The 16,070-nt window shown below is 48.6% G+C and overlaps 1 protein-coding gene across 2 annotated transcripts; it reads right to left on the bottom strand.

The window, feature by feature from the left end:
* Positions 1–726: 726 nt before the first annotated feature.
* LOC149372668 (uncharacterized) lies at positions 727–16,059 on the bottom strand. Of its 2 annotated transcripts, none has more exons than XM_089567227.1 (4): positions 15,701–16,059; positions 15,580–15,642; positions 15,034–15,171; positions 727–888 (listed from the first exon to the last, which is right to left on the bottom strand). In XM_089567227.1, the coding sequence occupies exons 1-4, from the start codon at positions 15,761–15,763 to the stop codon at positions 775–777; spliced, it is 378 nt and encodes a 125-aa protein (XP_089423353.1). In that variant the 5' UTR covers positions 15,764–16,059; the 3' UTR covers positions 727–774. The 2 variants fall into 2 exon arrangements, with proteins under 2 accessions (XP_089423353.1, XP_089423354.1); XM_089567228.1 differs by lacking the exon at positions 727–888 and adding an exon at positions 15,424–15,519 and having other exon boundaries at positions 15,035–15,171.
* Between the last annotated feature and the right edge of the window lie 11 nt (positions 16,060–16,070).

The following is a 16,070-nucleotide window of genomic DNA, read 5'->3' as shown; positions in this document are numbered from 1 at the left end:
AAGCATTCCTAATATCAGAAATAATGAGAAATTTCTAAGCATGTGCTGCAATTCTCTCTGTGCAGATGCCCGGTTAGTTAGAAGGCACGATGCAAGATGTATGTGATAGGAAGAGGAAAAAAATTTGTTGCCAATCAATGCTTCAACCAGAGCATCTTTTTGTCACTGGAACTTCTTGTTGACTTAAAGAAATGAAGCACGGGTGAAAAGCTGGCGCAAACTTCGCGCCTAACCAGAAAATTTTTGTAGTGTTTCGATGTTTTTCAATACAGCCGTGGAAAGCAAAGTGAGACGAAAAAATTGTGCCGGCTCATACCTGATTATCATCCCGGTCATATTTCTTATCGTGAGTTATTCACAGCACACTGGTATATGTTTTGTTCGCTGCTGTGGCTGATGAAGGTCTGCAGATATTGCATTTGAAGAAAAAAAACGTGATGCTTTATTTCGTCTCTTTTGAGGAGAGCCCCGATAAGGTGCTGAAGGCAAAACTGCAATCAGGGGGTTGATGCTTTCGGCTATTACTACCTGTCATTATCAATGAAATTAAGCCTGTGAACCGAACATACTGATTTCCATGCTCAGAGTAAATAGGAGTTGGGCAAAAATAGCAGTCAGGCCTTTCTTTCAAGTGCTTGTCTTTTTTGCGCTTTAGTATCCATTACGCAGCTTAGTGCACCTTCTGCTGTCAACGTTGTTAACGTGGTTAAACCGAAAAGTTTTCAACTATACATGCATTTGCCATTTGAGGATGAGTCACAGCTATACTTCACCTCACAAGTCGTTTGCAGCACTGTGAAGGTGGCAGCGATCTGAGCGAATCAGAATGCCGTGCTCTGCAAAATGTGCTCCTCTGTTCCCCCCATCCTGCGGTTGGTAGCTCCATCCCTGGAAAGGAGAGAGAACTAGTGTCCAGTTGCTGCACGTAGGATACTTTGCCGACTTGGCGGGCACCATGTTTACGAATGGCGGTGCACCACTTCACAGCAGGCCTCCACAGTGCTTTGTTCATGTCGACTTTCTCTGCTTTCAAAGCATACTGCCAACTAAGACCATATTCACTTATCGATGGTGTGAAGTAACAGTAGCGCTGTATCAGGCTCGTTTATCCTGGCAGAAGCATTGTTAAATGTTATGTGGGTGAAGTTTATATTGCGTCATTGTATTGAGTCAATTAGTGTTGTTTCAGCAGTCAGCGTATTAATCGGTGATCTTACAGTGCTGCTTATTTGTTGACAATAAATTCAGAAAAGGCTTTATTGTTCAGTGTAGGCTGAGTGGTGTCTTCTCAATATTTTTTTTTTCTTTAGCTCCTGAGGTCATCTTTGGATTTTTGAATTTGAAGCAGAGAAACATCCTTCTAGCCAAATCCTTTCTAGGGGATGGTTCACTGCAGTTTCGATCTCATGGTAGTTCTTGCAAAATGTAGTGTATGGAGGTGTAACGCTATGAAGGTGCGTTTATCAGCACTGACACAAAATACCGACAGATGATAGAGAAATGTGTTTCTGCAAAACTCTGTTCCTAAAACTAATGAAATTGAAACATTCATTTTTTATAGCTTTTTGTAATTTAGGCTGGTTGGCCATTATTTTGGTTAATGTTATTTCACTGTATCTTTTATGTCCAGTTAGCACTAAAAAGTAATGGGTATTATTTGCACCTTACCAAGAGTCTCCCTGGAAGGCCATTCTTGCTGACCATCCACCATTTTTCGCAGCCTCAGAGAAGTTATCGAGAACCAGACAAAATATCTGAAGCAGCTTCAGACAGATGATGACACTGCAGATCTCTCATCAAGGTAATCCCTGTTCTGTGCACACCAGTACAGTACACTTGTGTGAGTCTTAAATGCGGATGTTAAAGTGTGTGTGTGTTAAAGTGGGGCCCCACAGAGGTTGGATAACTGGTTGATTGAGTAATGCAGAAGAGAGCATTGATATTTGGATAGCGTCTGTTGTCTGAAACCTATGTATGTCCTTCTCTTTCTTAACCTTCTGCTTGAAGTGCTTAAGCTTGCACACAGCTGTGGCTTGCACGCGTTGACTGACGCCTCCTACTCTCGGAGGTTAGTTCAAAAAGAAAGATGGGAGCCAGGACGTTTAATACGATTTAGTAAGGAAATCTGCTGCACAGGATAATAATTTGAAGTTTCTGAGAATGCTCGGAACGTGTAGATCGAGTTCCCGTGGAAAAATGACGATTTCAGTTTGCTCTTTAGCACACCTTTAACAGTGAAAGACCACCGCTTACAGATTTTTGGAAATGAATGTTATTCATAAACTATCCAGTCCAATGTACGAGTGTTCAGGTCCAATCTCATTAAAACGAAGATTCACTTCAACGAAATTTCTTGCAGGTCTTGACTGTATTAACTGCGCTACAGCGGCGGCTGTCCAGTCTTCTACTTTCGGGGTTATGTTGCATGCATAACCTAACCAATGCGAGGCAGACCGCCTGTGATTGTACCATCGGCTTTGCATGAGGGAGGGGGGGGTGGGGGGATTCGCCCCCGTGCCACCGAGTACCCGCCGGTTTTCTAATGGGCACAAGCTTTACCCTGGCCTGGTGCTCAGCATATCTTATGTTGCATGCAATACCGGTACGCAGTGCGCTCTAAACTGGATACTTATCCCTGCTGGTGGTGTGGTCAATGTAATGGCTACAGAAGTGCTTTAATTGTGGACCGTTCCCAACAAGACTAGTACCAGAAGCTGCCCAGTAAATACTAGCCTTCGTTGGCACATGATATGTTAATTTTTGGTACCTACAGGCTGGTAAACACAGCTAAAACATTGTAACTTCCTGCGAATGCCTCCCACTTATTCCCCTGCAATGTGTAGCGCCAACTCGGCCGCTCTTAATGGAGGACACAGGACCAACAACTATGCAACTTTGTGCGCTACAGCGATTCCAATCATCGGCATGGAAGGGACTAAACAACGAACGGATTTCGGGCTTTCATACCCCCACTGGTGTTGTGACAAACGTAACAGCCCTTAAGGGCCCCGAAATGAGCGCTGATTAGTGTCATAATCACTCTTGAAATTTTTAGACAACACTGGCATTATGGGACAGTGGTAGAGCCACAATCATTTAGATCAGTGACTCAAGCAGAGCAACCGCCAAGTGGCGACTTTAAGTCCTATCTTGTTTGTACATTCATACCACCACCTACGCACCCACTGTGGTGGCGGTGAAAAACTTTTATTGCTCAATAAAGAGAGGTGAGGACGCCTTAGAGGAGACCCACGTACTAGGTCTTTGTCTACTACTACTAGACCTACTAGGTCTTCCAGTGTCCCTAGTCCTGGCCCCCATTGGTCGAAATTGCCATCTTGTCTGGACCAAGACACTTTGGGCTTGAAGGTCTGAGCATCCATGCAGGGCCGCCTCCCAGTCCTCTTGTGTAGGGCTTGGGGCTAAGGCTGAATTTTGCTTGCAAGTCTATATCACATGGTAGGGTTTCTGCTTCGTTTTCACAGTGCTGGAATCTGCCGGTGACCAATAGGGTCAAAGTGTTCCCTAGTAGCTAGGCATAATATCGTGTTTGTGAAAAGTCTCAGGAGAAAGTGTTTGTTCACCTTCCCGAGCCCCTATAGGCGTAGGGTGTTGGCGATGACTATCTCTGTAGTAATCTAAAACTTCTCCATATCTGGGGAGGAGTTGGCCTCCATCCTTCCTGATCCATGGAATCTGTGGGAGGTACCCAAGAGATGAGTGCCCGGGCAGTCGCATTCTCAGCCTCACCTCCCGCTAGACCCTGGTGACCAGGAGTCCAGACAGTATGTTTTCTCGGAGGATCTGACTTCCTCATGCTCCAGCGCAATATTCTTTCTGCCAGAGTTACATGTGACCCAGCCGGCCTTGTAGTTACGGCAGGCCCCTCGCGGGTCCGTAATATATTTGGAAGAAAGGTTGGAAGCAGCCGGGCCACTTCCTCCGCCTGTAATGGGCGAGCAGCTTTGAAGGTGAGCCCGTCCACCTGTCGGTGTTGGTGAACTACTGCAGCCGTGTACCACTACCTATGGTTTGGATACGCCGTCTTTTCTGCCATAATGGCGCTTGAGGGCACTCATCCATGCCGCTCTTCAGCCCTCATATCCTTCTCGGTCCATTTTCATGTGGAGAGGGTGGACTAATGTGGCGCAGTGCCATAGTTCTGATACTTGCACTCTCTCCTGTATATGTATGTTGTGCTGTATATGTAGCCTGTCAAGCAGTGCCTGACCAGAGCGTGTTTGGGCGAATCATATGTGCTGATTTGGGAGGTGATCCTCCTTGAGTCCCTGGTAAGTGTTGACTACCCCTAGTGCCGTGAGGCGAGTGTTTGAGGTAGCTGTCGGAAGGTCAAGTGCTCTCTTTATCAGCCCGAACAACAGCTTGGACTTGTTGGTAATTCATCTTCAAGTAACAGCGCAAAAACAGACAGGACACATAGAACAAGAACACACAACAAGCGTTCATCAGTTTTCGTATGATGACACCCACCATAGGGCATCTATGAAAAAAGTGATGGCGGCTGAAAGGGAGTGGCTGAGAGCAACTGCACCTCTGATCACATCGGTGCTTCAGCGAAGTCACCCATGGAGGTGCTTTGTGGTGTGGGTTTTCTTGGCATGACTTGCACTAAACAACGTAGCGTGATCTGGTACTGCAAGCGGGACGTATCTTCCGGCAACATTTTTCCCTACACCCGGTTTATATACTACCTCTCCTGAGGTGAAGCTCATCTGACCACCCCCTAGGATTCCTTTCCGCTGAGCTGGTGTATTTCTTTAACACAGCTAGTACTGCAGGTCAACTGGTTAATCCTCTTTAGCAGCCATACTGCCTGGACAAGATTTTCAAGTTCATACTCCCCATATCTAACACCTTTCCCACATCACACCCTACAGCCCCTCACCCAGGCTTCCTAATCAGAGTGAAGGCCCTATTTAAACCAATTAACTGGAAAGATATGAGAGGCCTTTGTCCAGCAGTGGGCATAGTCAGGATGATGTATTATGAATGCTTTTCCCAGACGGAGGCAAGTCCTCATTGAAATGGCTAAGCACCCTGAGGCTCCCTCAACTTTTGTTCTCTTTGTGTTGTCATGAAACCAAACTACCTGCCCTCTCTCCCTACCATGGATTTTATCTATTGATGTTTTACGCTTTTAACGCTAGGTGTAAAGCTGACATTCGGAGGAAAAGTTTTGCACGTCACTCTAATTCAGGATTGGTCGACGGCAAAGGTCTTGATGTCACACCACAGTCAACCAATGAGAGCAAGGTATGACAATAGACACAGACTCGAGAGGATGGCAGGGTGCAAGCTGTTCAGCACTTGGAACGTGTGGAAAGTTTCTACTGCTCTGTACAAGGCGCTTTGAGTCATGTGCATGGCATCGCTGTGGTAGTAGAGCTAGGAACGCTGAAGGCGCGGTTCTCAAAAGAAAGGCGTTGAGGTGAATGCATGCGTACCGTAATCTTGCTTGAGGAGTTGCGTTCAGCTTCCAAGGGTTTGTTAGGAGTTCGCAATTTTAACGCTGTCGCGTTAAAACCTCTGTTGCGCAGAAAATCCAGCGTAGGCATTGTGAGCCAATAATCACGAGCATGACTCTGGCAGGTGATGCCCTGAGAGCAAGCTAGGAGGCAGGAGCGCTAGCTCGGTCACATGGCCTTGGGGCGTAATCACAACGTGCCCACCGGGTAGTGAGCAAACAAGTTGGTTATTTTGATTTAATTTACTTATTCTTAATAATTTGCCTCTGAAAGAGCAACCTGAGCTGCAAAAGGCCCACTGCTGGAAGCAGCTGCCATTGCCGAGCAGTGGCGCATCGTGTAGCCACTGCACCACTACACCAGGAGGGATACGAGGACTCCCAGAGATCTGTGAACAAAGTAGCAAATGGCCTGCATATGAGAATTAACCCTATATGCTATCGCATCATACCCATTAGGTGGAGTTAAGTGCCCCTTCAATTTTTTACACAGGTTTCAAGCTATATGACGGTTATGCGAAAGAGCGAAGCCTCTGTGTGTTGTTGCGAGTAGGTAAACAAAGGAAAGTAGCAATGTTCAAAGCTTTTAGTAACATCCACGTGCTCTTTGTTCCCACCACACACATTTCTAGCCATGCAGTCAATTGTTCTCCATCCCTAAACTTCTCTCCAGAAAGCAGCACTGTGCTAGCATATTTCTGCGCGTGTTGTACCGGTTGCAAGTCCACTAGCCTCTTTGATGATCTAGGCACCTTGTGTAGAAAGTATAGGTGCATTCTTCAATAATGGTTGCTAGTTTCACTCCATCAAATCGTCATCAGTCTGAAGGCATTTTATCAATTCGGCTACTCTGCAAAACCACAACCTGTTTTGTCAGCCACGTCGGGCTCAAACCGGCTAATGCCAGTGGGCACAGAAGTGGCGACAGGAAAACTCGAAGCCGGGGAGACTGGCAGTACGCATTTATTGGCACAGTTTAAGTTGTGAAGTTCTCTTAGAAGACAACCGCTGTTTGGCACACACTTGACACTGAAGCAAGACTATATACTCTTGCTAAATTTTTCACACAAAAAAGCAACACCAAGACAAAAGGTACCATGCACTCTTTACTGATCTCAGGATGAAAATTAGACTGCAACATTGCACCGAAATGCAAAAGATGATCCGGGACTAGATCGTATCAAAGACTATAGAGCGAGTGCAAAGAATTTCAAGCTCGAAGAACTGACACTCAAAGATGTTCTGAGAGTGCTTAGTGTTACGAGCGTAGATAGCCTGGCTGCAGTCTGACTACACTTGGAAGACATCATGTCCGCGAAGGACAACACCACGCATCCAGCCAGAAATCAAAAAATGAACTGCCCGTTTATTTCCATGCGCCCCTCACTCAGCAGTCAGGTGTGGCCAGCACAACACCACATTATCAGCACTGCGCACAAGCCAAAATTGTGACCCTCCTCCCCTCTTAGGATACTTTTATAGGATACCGCACTATTAGCTTCCTAGTCCTTGTGCTATGTTGCAACATTGGTGTGCTAGACAGTCATGACAGTCACTGCACACACGCACACCCCTGTTGACTGCAGTCATGTCACTGTCCGTGGCAGATGGCTGTTCCTCGAGGCATGTTTGTAACAGCTGGCACATGGAAGGGCTGCTGCTCTAGTTGTGATGGTTTGGTTTGGTTTTTCGGGGTTTAACATCCCAAAGCTACTAAGGCTATGAAGGACACCGTAGTGAAGGGCTCCGGAAAATTCAACCACCTGGGGTTCTTTAACGTGCACTGACATCGCACAGTACACGGGCCTCTAGAATTTCGCCTCCAAAATTCGACCGCTGCGGCCGGGATCGAACCCGCTTCTTTTGGTATCAGCAGCCGAGCACCGTAACCACTGAGCCACCGCGATGGCAGTTGTGATGGAGCTGTAGTACTAGCAAGATGAGATGGGTCCCTTTCAGTAGGAGTCAAAGATGCTTTCGTATGCACAAGGCGCAAGGGGTCAATGTGTCGGTTCCCTGTGGTACCATCTTCGAAACAAACGTTGGCTGATGAGGGACTGACGTCCACAACACTGACAGGTGCCCATGGTGCACCTGTGCAGAAATTCCGTGCATATACCTCGTCTCCAGGTTGCAGTGATGGGGCTTGCCGGGACCCTCCGTCAGCATACTTCTGCTTCAATAGCTTTCGAAGCATCGATGCCTGCAGGTTTGGTCGCAGGACATCCAAAGGAGTCTTGAAGGTTCTCCCCGTTAAGAGCTCACATGGTGGCTGACCAGTTACTTCATGCGGTGTGGTCCTGTAGTAGAATAAAATTTTGGATAGCTATGTTTGGAAGTCCCCAGAACCAAACATCTTGAGCTTGTTCTTTACGGTCTGTATTGCTTGCTCTGCTGCACCGTTTGAAGCAGGGTGATAGGGCGGTACCAGCATGCAGCGTATTCCATTTCGAGCTAAGAACTCGAGGTGCTGGGCACTGGTAAAAGCAGGACCATTGTCGGAAACGGTTATGTCGGGGAGGCCATGCCGAGCGAATGTGCTTCTCAGGGCAGAAATGGCAGCTTCTGCAGAAGTGGACGATACAGGAAAGACTTCAATCCATTTTGAAGGCATCAACAATAACCAAGAGCGTATGTGCCAAAAAGGGTCCCCCGAAATCAATGTGAAGCTTTGACCATGGTCGCTGGGGAAAAGCAAAGGGTGTCTGCTGGACTGGCTGTGCAGCTTGATGTTGAGCCTGGCACGTAGTGCAGTTCTTCGCACTGTTGGCAATGTCACTGTCTATGCCTGGCCACCATACATGGCTCCTGGTAAACATCTTGCTCTTTTCAATATCAGGGTGGATGGCCCTAGCAAACAAAGTTCTTGGGCTTGCAGTGATCGTGGAGCCATGGCTCTTGATCCCCATAGCAGACTACCCTCATGTATGGGGACTGATCTCAGTGCTTCGGGTATTGAAGGGGTTCCACTCTGGTCCCTCTGGGAGGCTTTCTCCTCTCACACAGAACGAACAACATGACCCAGAGCTGGATCGTTTCTTGTGGCTCGTGTCACAAGAGCAGGTGACAGGAGTCGTGGGTATGCCTCCTCAAGCTCTTTACTGGGCTTGTACACAAGTTTTTACTTGTATGCGGAGAGCTTCAGGACCCACCTGACTGCTTAAGGTGAAGCTTGCACTGGAACAGGCTTGTTGGCACCCAACAGTCCAAAAAGTGGCTTGTGGTCAGTGTGTACATCAAACGATATGCCCCACAAGTACTGGTGGAACCGATCTACGCCAAATATTAAAGCCGGTGCCTCCTTGTCAAAGTGACTATAGTTTCAGTCTACTTCGTCCTCGAGGCAAAAGCAATGAGATGTTCTTGGCCATCAGCATCTTTGTGATCAAGAACTGCACCTATGCCATATAGGGATGCGTCGCAGATAAGGCATACAGGCCTGTCAGGGCAGAAATGTGTAAGAACTGGAGCTGAAGTTACCAGGTGCTTGCATGCAGTGAATGCATCTTTTTGTTTCTGTCCCCACTCCCACTTCCTTCCATCTTGAAGTATATATGCAGCAGACCGTGGAGTGCAGGAAGACTAAGAAACTGCTGTAGATATTGATGAGACCCAAGAAGCTTTCAAGTTCCTTGACATTGTGGGACAGGAGCATGCAAAATGGCAGCCACCTTCGCAATGTTCGGGGACAGGCCCTCCTTGCTGAAGATGTGGCCTAGGTACTGAACTTGTGGCATGAAAAAGTGGCACTTTTCGAGCTTCAACTTCAGGCCAGATTCTTTTAGTTTGCAATGTAACACACGAAGGTTGCGTAGGTGCTCAGCATCATTCGCACCGGTTACAATAATATTGTTGCGCAGCCTAGCGGCTTACTGAGGACTTGGAGGAAGAAGAGGGAGGCGTGCGCAGAGTGATCTGGGCTCTGAGCCGTTTGCAGCCAGCTGTGTTCCGTCCAGCCTTCACCTGTATAAAACCCATTTCATCCGCTACATTTCCCCGGGGGCAGATGATTCTCGTCCTCGAAAAAGTCAGGCAGATCGACACTGGCAGCGCTTCAAGTGGGAACGGTGTTTATCAGTCGTCACCTTGGCAATGACGTAATTCAGGTCATTTAGTTGGTCCAGCACGATGAAGGGGCCATCGTACTTATACAGAAACTTCTGATATAATCCTCGCCTGCGGTTTGGCATCCAAAGCCAGACAAAGTCTCCAGGAGAGTAAGTGACTGCACGATGATGTAGGTCGTAGTACTCTTTTGAGCAGCGTTGAGAGGCCAGTGTACATAAACGGGTTATACGACAGGCTTCTTCGGCACGGCAGAGTATCTGGGCAACGGATGCGTTGTTGAGGGAAAACGGGAAGATGGTATTGAGGAAAACGTGGGGAGTTCGGGCATATAGCAAATGGAAGGAATACCCGGTGACCTCATGATTTGCCGTGTTATAAGCGTGCATCACATATGGCAACACGGCGTCCCAGTTGCGATGGTCAGGCGAGACGTACAGGGACAGCATAGTTGTCAGGGTGCGGTTGGTGCGTTCGGTAAGACTGTTGGTCTGCGGGTGGTACGGTGTAGAGTGCCGGTAGTCTGATCCACAAAGCCGGAGCATTTCTTCCACGACATCAGCAGTAAATTGCCGTCCACGATCGCTTATTATAACACGGGGTGCGCCATGGCAGAGAATAACACGAGTGGAGAAGAAACGACGAAACATCAGCCTTGGCGATAGCAAGAGCAGCGGTTTTGGCATATCGGGTAAGATAGTCCACGCATACAATCACCCAACGGCATCCCTCTAAAGACTTTGGGAAAGGACCAAGCCGGTCAATTCCAATCTTTTCAAAAGGAGAAGTGGGTGGTTTGACGGGCTGCAAAGGACCGGCCCTCGTGGTGGTTCGTGCCTTAAGGCATTGGCATGATTCACATGTCGCAACGTACTGCTTGGTGGTCTTATAAACTTGTGGTCAATAAAAACGCTGCCAAATTCAATGGAGGGTACGAGAGAAGCCTAGATGACCAGATGTGACGTCATCGTGCATAGCGGGCAAGACTTGTGAGTAGAGACTTTTCGGGACGACCAAAAGCAGGACAGCACCATCAACAGAGTAGTTCTTCTTGAACAAAATACCATCTTTGATAATAAATGGGGTTGAATCTACTCCTCCTCCCGCTTCTATAAGGGGCTGCAGTGAAAGGCCGCTGCGTTGCTCTCGGCTAAAGATCGCCATACTGGGGAACGTCGGCTCGAACGAGGCTAAACACTCTTCATCATTGGCTGAGGTTGGCAACGGGTGGCGTGACAAGCAGTCTGCATCACTATGATGGCGCCCACTTTTGTAGCAAACAGCAAAGTTGTATTCTTGTAGGCGCAGTGCCCAGCGCGCCAGACGACCAGATGGATCGCGAAGTCCGATGAGCCAGCAGAGAGAATGATGGTTCGTAACAATGGTGAAGTGACATCCATACAGGTACGGTTGGAACTTGTGCACAGCGAACAAAACGGCAAGGCGCTGCATTTCGGGGACAGTGCAGTTGCGCTCACATTTTGTTAACGTGTGGCTGGCATAGACAGTAACGTACTCAGCCCACCGTGCAGCTGGACAAGCACCGCCCCAAGACCAACGCCACTGGCGTCAGTGTGGACCTCCGTCCGAGCAGAAGGGTCGAAGTGCCGCAGGAGGGGTGCTGATGTGAGAGAAGATTTCAGCTGATGAAAGGAGGAGTCGTACTTGGGGGTCCACACAAACTGCGAATCCTCATGCAGAAGAGAAGTGAGGACGTTGGAAATGTGTGCAAAGCCAGCAATGAAGCGACAAAAATATGAAGAGAGTCTGAGGAAGCTCCGAAGGCTTTTCAGGGTGTGTGGAGGTTCAAAATCTCATACTGCAGCGATCTTCTGCAGATCTTGCCTGATACCAGCCTGGTTGACGAGGAAGCCAAGAACTAGTTTGCCGGTCCCCAAAATGGCACTTCTTTGAGTTCAAAATGAGCCCCGCCGATCCGATGCATTCGAGAACAATATGGAGTCTTTCATTGTGCTCTTGGAAGGTCTTGCCGAGAATGATGACATTCAGGTAACAAGCAGATTTCCCATTTTAAGTCACAAAGGATCGTGTCCATGAATCGCTCAAACGTTGCAGGGGCGTTGCATAATCCAAATGGCATTACATTAAATTCGTACAAACCATCTGGGGTTACGAAGGCTGTCTTCTCACGGTCAGATGGATGCAGGGGAATTTGCCAATAACCAGATCGCAAATGAATCGAGGAGAAATATGACGCCGCGTACAAACAATCGACTGCATCGTCAATGCGAGGTAAAGGGTATACATCTTAGCGCATTTAGACGACGGTAGTCAATGCAGAATCGCCAAGAATTGTTCTTTCGCACTAGGATCACAGGGGCGGCCCACGGACTGGCAGATTCACGGACGACTCCTTTCTGCAGCATTTCGTCCACCTGTTATTGAATGATCTTGTGCTCTGCCAGGGAGACTAAGTTTCTGGTGAATAGGGGGTGTGTTTCCTGTGTTAATTTTATGCTGTATTCGAGAGGCTGGAAAATGACTACCCGATCCCTTAGAGGCAAAGTCGAACACTTGAGCATGACGCTGCAAGATTTCTTGCAGCGTATGACGTTCACTAGACGGGAGTGATTTGTTGACCATGCGCTCAAGCTCAGCAGAAAATTCAGACTTCCCTGGTGCTGCTTCGCTGAGATCAGAAATAGTTTCAATGGCAACGTAATCAAGGGTTCGACAGAATCCTGTCTGGCGAGGGAGAGGCATAGTGGTGAAATAAAACGTACACTCGCCAAAAGATGGTTTAAAAACCATCTTTTGGCGAGTGTACGTTTTATTTCACCACTAGTTTCAATGGCGTGGATCACATGGTTCTCAAATCTTGCGAGTGCTAAACCAGAAGGAAGACGAACAGGCTCCTCTGACACGTTCACAGTACAGATGAGTGCACCGCCATCCACTGCCTCGACGACGGAACGTAGCACCAAAGTATTTTTTTCGCCCCGTTCAAGACATTTGGCTCGACGACTAATGAGTTCGTGCCCACGAAACGTTGGGATGATTTCACAGGCACAAATTTTGCTGTCATCGCTGGCAGCAACACATCTTCCTGTAGGGAGAGAACTCCTTCATGAGGCTGGGACATGTTATCCACTAATATGGGGATAATGTTTGGCTTCAAAGAAATTTCACCGGCACTGAAGTCTAGTGTTGCACCACACTCACGCAAAAAGTCAACACCCAAGATCATGTCATGCGCGGCACGTCTCAACACAACGAATTCTGTTCGGTAGCACTCGTCACCAAGCACAACTGAAGCATAGCACAGGCCAACCGGAACTAGTTTCACCCCCAACTCCACAAAACGTATCGATTCTGTCCCACACAAACAACTTTCTGTCGAAGGTGGTTTTTAAATGAAAGGCTCATAACGGACACAGCGGCACCAGTGTCAACTAAAGCATCCGTTTCGACATTGTCTACAGTCACTGACACCGTTTTTTTAGCATGATTATAGGCAGAGGTATTCGCGACGTTGACTGTCCGGCGACCTTACCTCCATCGGTCGCACCGCCTAGTTTCCCAGCGGTGGAGAAACGAAGCAGCGACGTGGGGATGGTGAACGGCCTTGTCGCTGCGGCGGCGGAGTGATGCTGCGGTCGGAGATAGGGGAGTCATTGCATGCACTGCGTTGGGGAGAAGGAGGCCGATAGAAGGTAGCGGGTGGCTGCTCCCACTGGGAGTCATTCCTGAAGCGTGGTGCGCGTTGCACAGGGGGTCGAGAAAACTGGCAACGCGGGCAAAACCGGGAGATGTGTCCGCTGAACCCGCAGCCATAACATATCAGTGGCTGGCGGCTTTGGTAGCTCACAGCAGGATCCCTTAAAGGCAGAGGAGAGGTGACGGACGCGCGACGAGACGCACCACGAGGTACTTCATCAGGACGGGATGGAAGCTGCTGGAAGTACAGGTGCGACGTCGATTGTTGGCTCCGCTCAATGCCGCAGTTGTAAAATGGGTCGTTATTTGGTGCAGTCAATGAAGTACGCTGCTCCAATGATGGCATAGGCCTCGAAGCCTGTTGGTAAAGTTCATCGAAATTTGTACGTCGCCGCTGAACCGCTAACTTCTCACGTACAATCCTCCTGACTATAGAAGCGATGTCTTCTGACTCGGGGATGTCGATGCTGGCGACGGTGGTCACATTGGAAAGGCGGCCGAATTTTGGTGCTATCCGGCGTGCTTTAAGGCATTGCTTTAAGACATCTGCAACCGTAGCAGGGGTGTCTCGGGAAATAAGGAAGTTGTACACGTCCTCAACAATCCCTTTGAGAAGGTGCCCTACCTTGTCTTCTAGCATTTGCCAGTTGACCATGCGACAAAGTTTCAATACTTCCTCGATGTATTTCGTGCATGTTTCACTGGGTAGCTGAGCTCTTTGGGAAGGTTGATGCTCAGCGCGTTTCTTCCTCGCAAGAGTATCCCCGAAGGTCTTCGCGATTTCTTCGACAAACCGGCTCCAGGTCGTAAGATTTTCCTCGTGGTTGTCGCATCAAGTCAGAGCCGTGCCAGCAAGGAAGAAAACAACGTTGTACAGGCGGGCGGTAGTGTTCCAACGGTCGTACTTGCTGCACCTCTCGTAATGTCGGAGCCATTCAACGTCCTCTTTGCTCTCGCCGTGGAATGTGCGCAGATCTCGCTGATGGATCAAAATCGTCTCCTCTTCAGCTCGCAGTTCGTGGGTCTGGCTCGCTTGCGTGGTCGCAATCGAAATGAACTCTGGCGATAAAGATGGCAAACCTGCCAAAGGGCGGCTGCGACGGGGTACTGGTGACACCTAGGATGTGTGTACCCAGCATCTAGCACCAAATGTAGCGACCGAATTGGGTTTTATACAAGTGAAGGCTGGACGGAACACGGCTGGCCGCAGTCACCGTAGTCAGGATGCCAGGTGCGGAGCCACCGCAGCGGGGCTTAAGGCACTTCCCAAGCCTAGATGCGCCATGAAGGAGACTGCTCCCCAGGTCAGGTCACCCGGTATGATGGAGGAGACACTGGTTGGGTGTGGAGGAGGAGTTCTCACAGGTCCTACAAAGCCCATGTAGGCGACAGTGTTATGTGCCAAAAGAACGCACATAAGAGGCACAGCACGGCACCGGGAAGCACAGTCTAACGTTCATGATAGCCTACAGGAAACCTCCAGCCCAGATCGCCTCAATCCAAAGATTTCCAGCTTCAGACGGCAACCCCGTTGTCCTCGTCAACTCAGCCTGTCAGCCGGCCTTCACTAGCATCAACCCATATGCTGAGAGCTTTAGCAAAGAGACTCAATGGTGACTAAACAATCTGGCACCACACTGGACGTCAAGGCGGGGTCACATCTGGTCCAGGACGAGTGCGCTGTGTATGCCCGGCCATGTACGATGAAGTGGCCTGTAGAGTATATGGCAGAACCGGAGTCCACATCTACGAGACAAAAATAGAACTGTAATAGATGCAAGCATATAAAAGATGCAGGCACTTACTGCGCAGACATTCAGCATTTGTGACAGCAACAGCAGAACGGGGTCTCCTGCATGACAATGATACGGCACCTCGGAGTCCCTCCTGCTGACAGCAGGGGATAGCCGATGTGAGCTCGTTCTTGTGGATACTAAAAGAACCTGCGGGGGAAAGCATGGAGGGCATGCACACACTGTAAAAGCGTCCGATGGGCACTAACAGCGTCTCTGCATGCGTATAGTAAGCGGAACAGGCAGGGAGCATGGAAGGTATAGGACAATGCGCTGCTCAAGAAACGCTTTATAGCCTTCTCGCTGTTATGCTCAAGGGTTCTCGACTGAGAAATGCACGTAAATCTAAAAAGACAGGCTGCTGGTAGCAAAGAAACACAAGCATGGACCAGGCATACTCACCATCGAAACATATAGAGGCGCAAACAGAACTCGTGTGGGAGCATCCTAACAGGTTCAAGTGCCGTGTGGAGTATGGTAAAGCGATAGTCCGCGCATCTGCGATAATAAAAGCAGAGCTGGAACAATGGAAAAAGCATACAGAATTTGGGAGCTTACCCTTGGAGCATCCAAACAGGTAAAAGGGCCGTGGGGAGTATGATTGAGTGAAAGTCCGTGTATCTGCGAAATTAAAAAGAGCTGTGACAAGGGCGCAAGCATATAGAATTCGGGAGCTTACTTTTGGAGCATCCAAACAGGTACAAGGGCAGTGTGGAGTACGGTAGAGCGAAAGTTCGTGCATCTGCGAAAATAGAGATCACTGTGGTACCCGCACTGGAGAAATGCTTAAGTATGAGTTCAAACTTCGCGCCACGCTTTGTTTTCAAATTTGGTGCCACTTGCTTTGGCCCCGTCCACTTTTTGCACATTTTTGGCTGTCATTAATTAACCCAATTCAATCCCCTGATGCTCTATCTGACAGTACCATTCTTTTTCGCATGAACCCATTTGTGTGGACGTAATCATGCGGACAAACTCCGCTAACATAGCGACAGAATGCTCATGCATAAAACAGCTGTAACAAGGGCGCAAGCATACAGAATTCAGGA

Source organism: Amblyomma mixtum, chromosome 1, assembly GCF_055824585.1.
Source record: "Amblyomma mixtum isolate Tamu chromosome 1, ASM5582458v1, whole genome shotgun sequence".
In the NCBI taxonomy this organism is placed as follows: domain Eukaryota; kingdom Metazoa; phylum Arthropoda; class Arachnida; order Ixodida; family Ixodidae; genus Amblyomma; species Amblyomma mixtum.
This window is presented reverse-complemented; position numbering and strand designations above follow the sequence as displayed.

Excerpts from the sequence above, each read along its gene's own strand:
- LOC149372668 (XM_089567227.1), bottom strand. The coding sequence starts at position 15,763 with ATGCACGAACTTTCGCTCTACCGTACTCCACACTGCCCTTGTACCTGT. Across the intron at positions 15,643-15,700 it reads CCTGTTTGGATGCTCCAAAA|ATACACGGACTTTCACTCAA; the intron begins GTAAGCTCCCGA and ends TTAATTTCGCAG. Across the intron at positions 889-15,033 it reads AAATGCTGAATGTCTGCGCA|GGATGGAGCTACCAACCGCA; the intron begins GTAAGTGCCTGC and ends TCTCCTTTCCAG.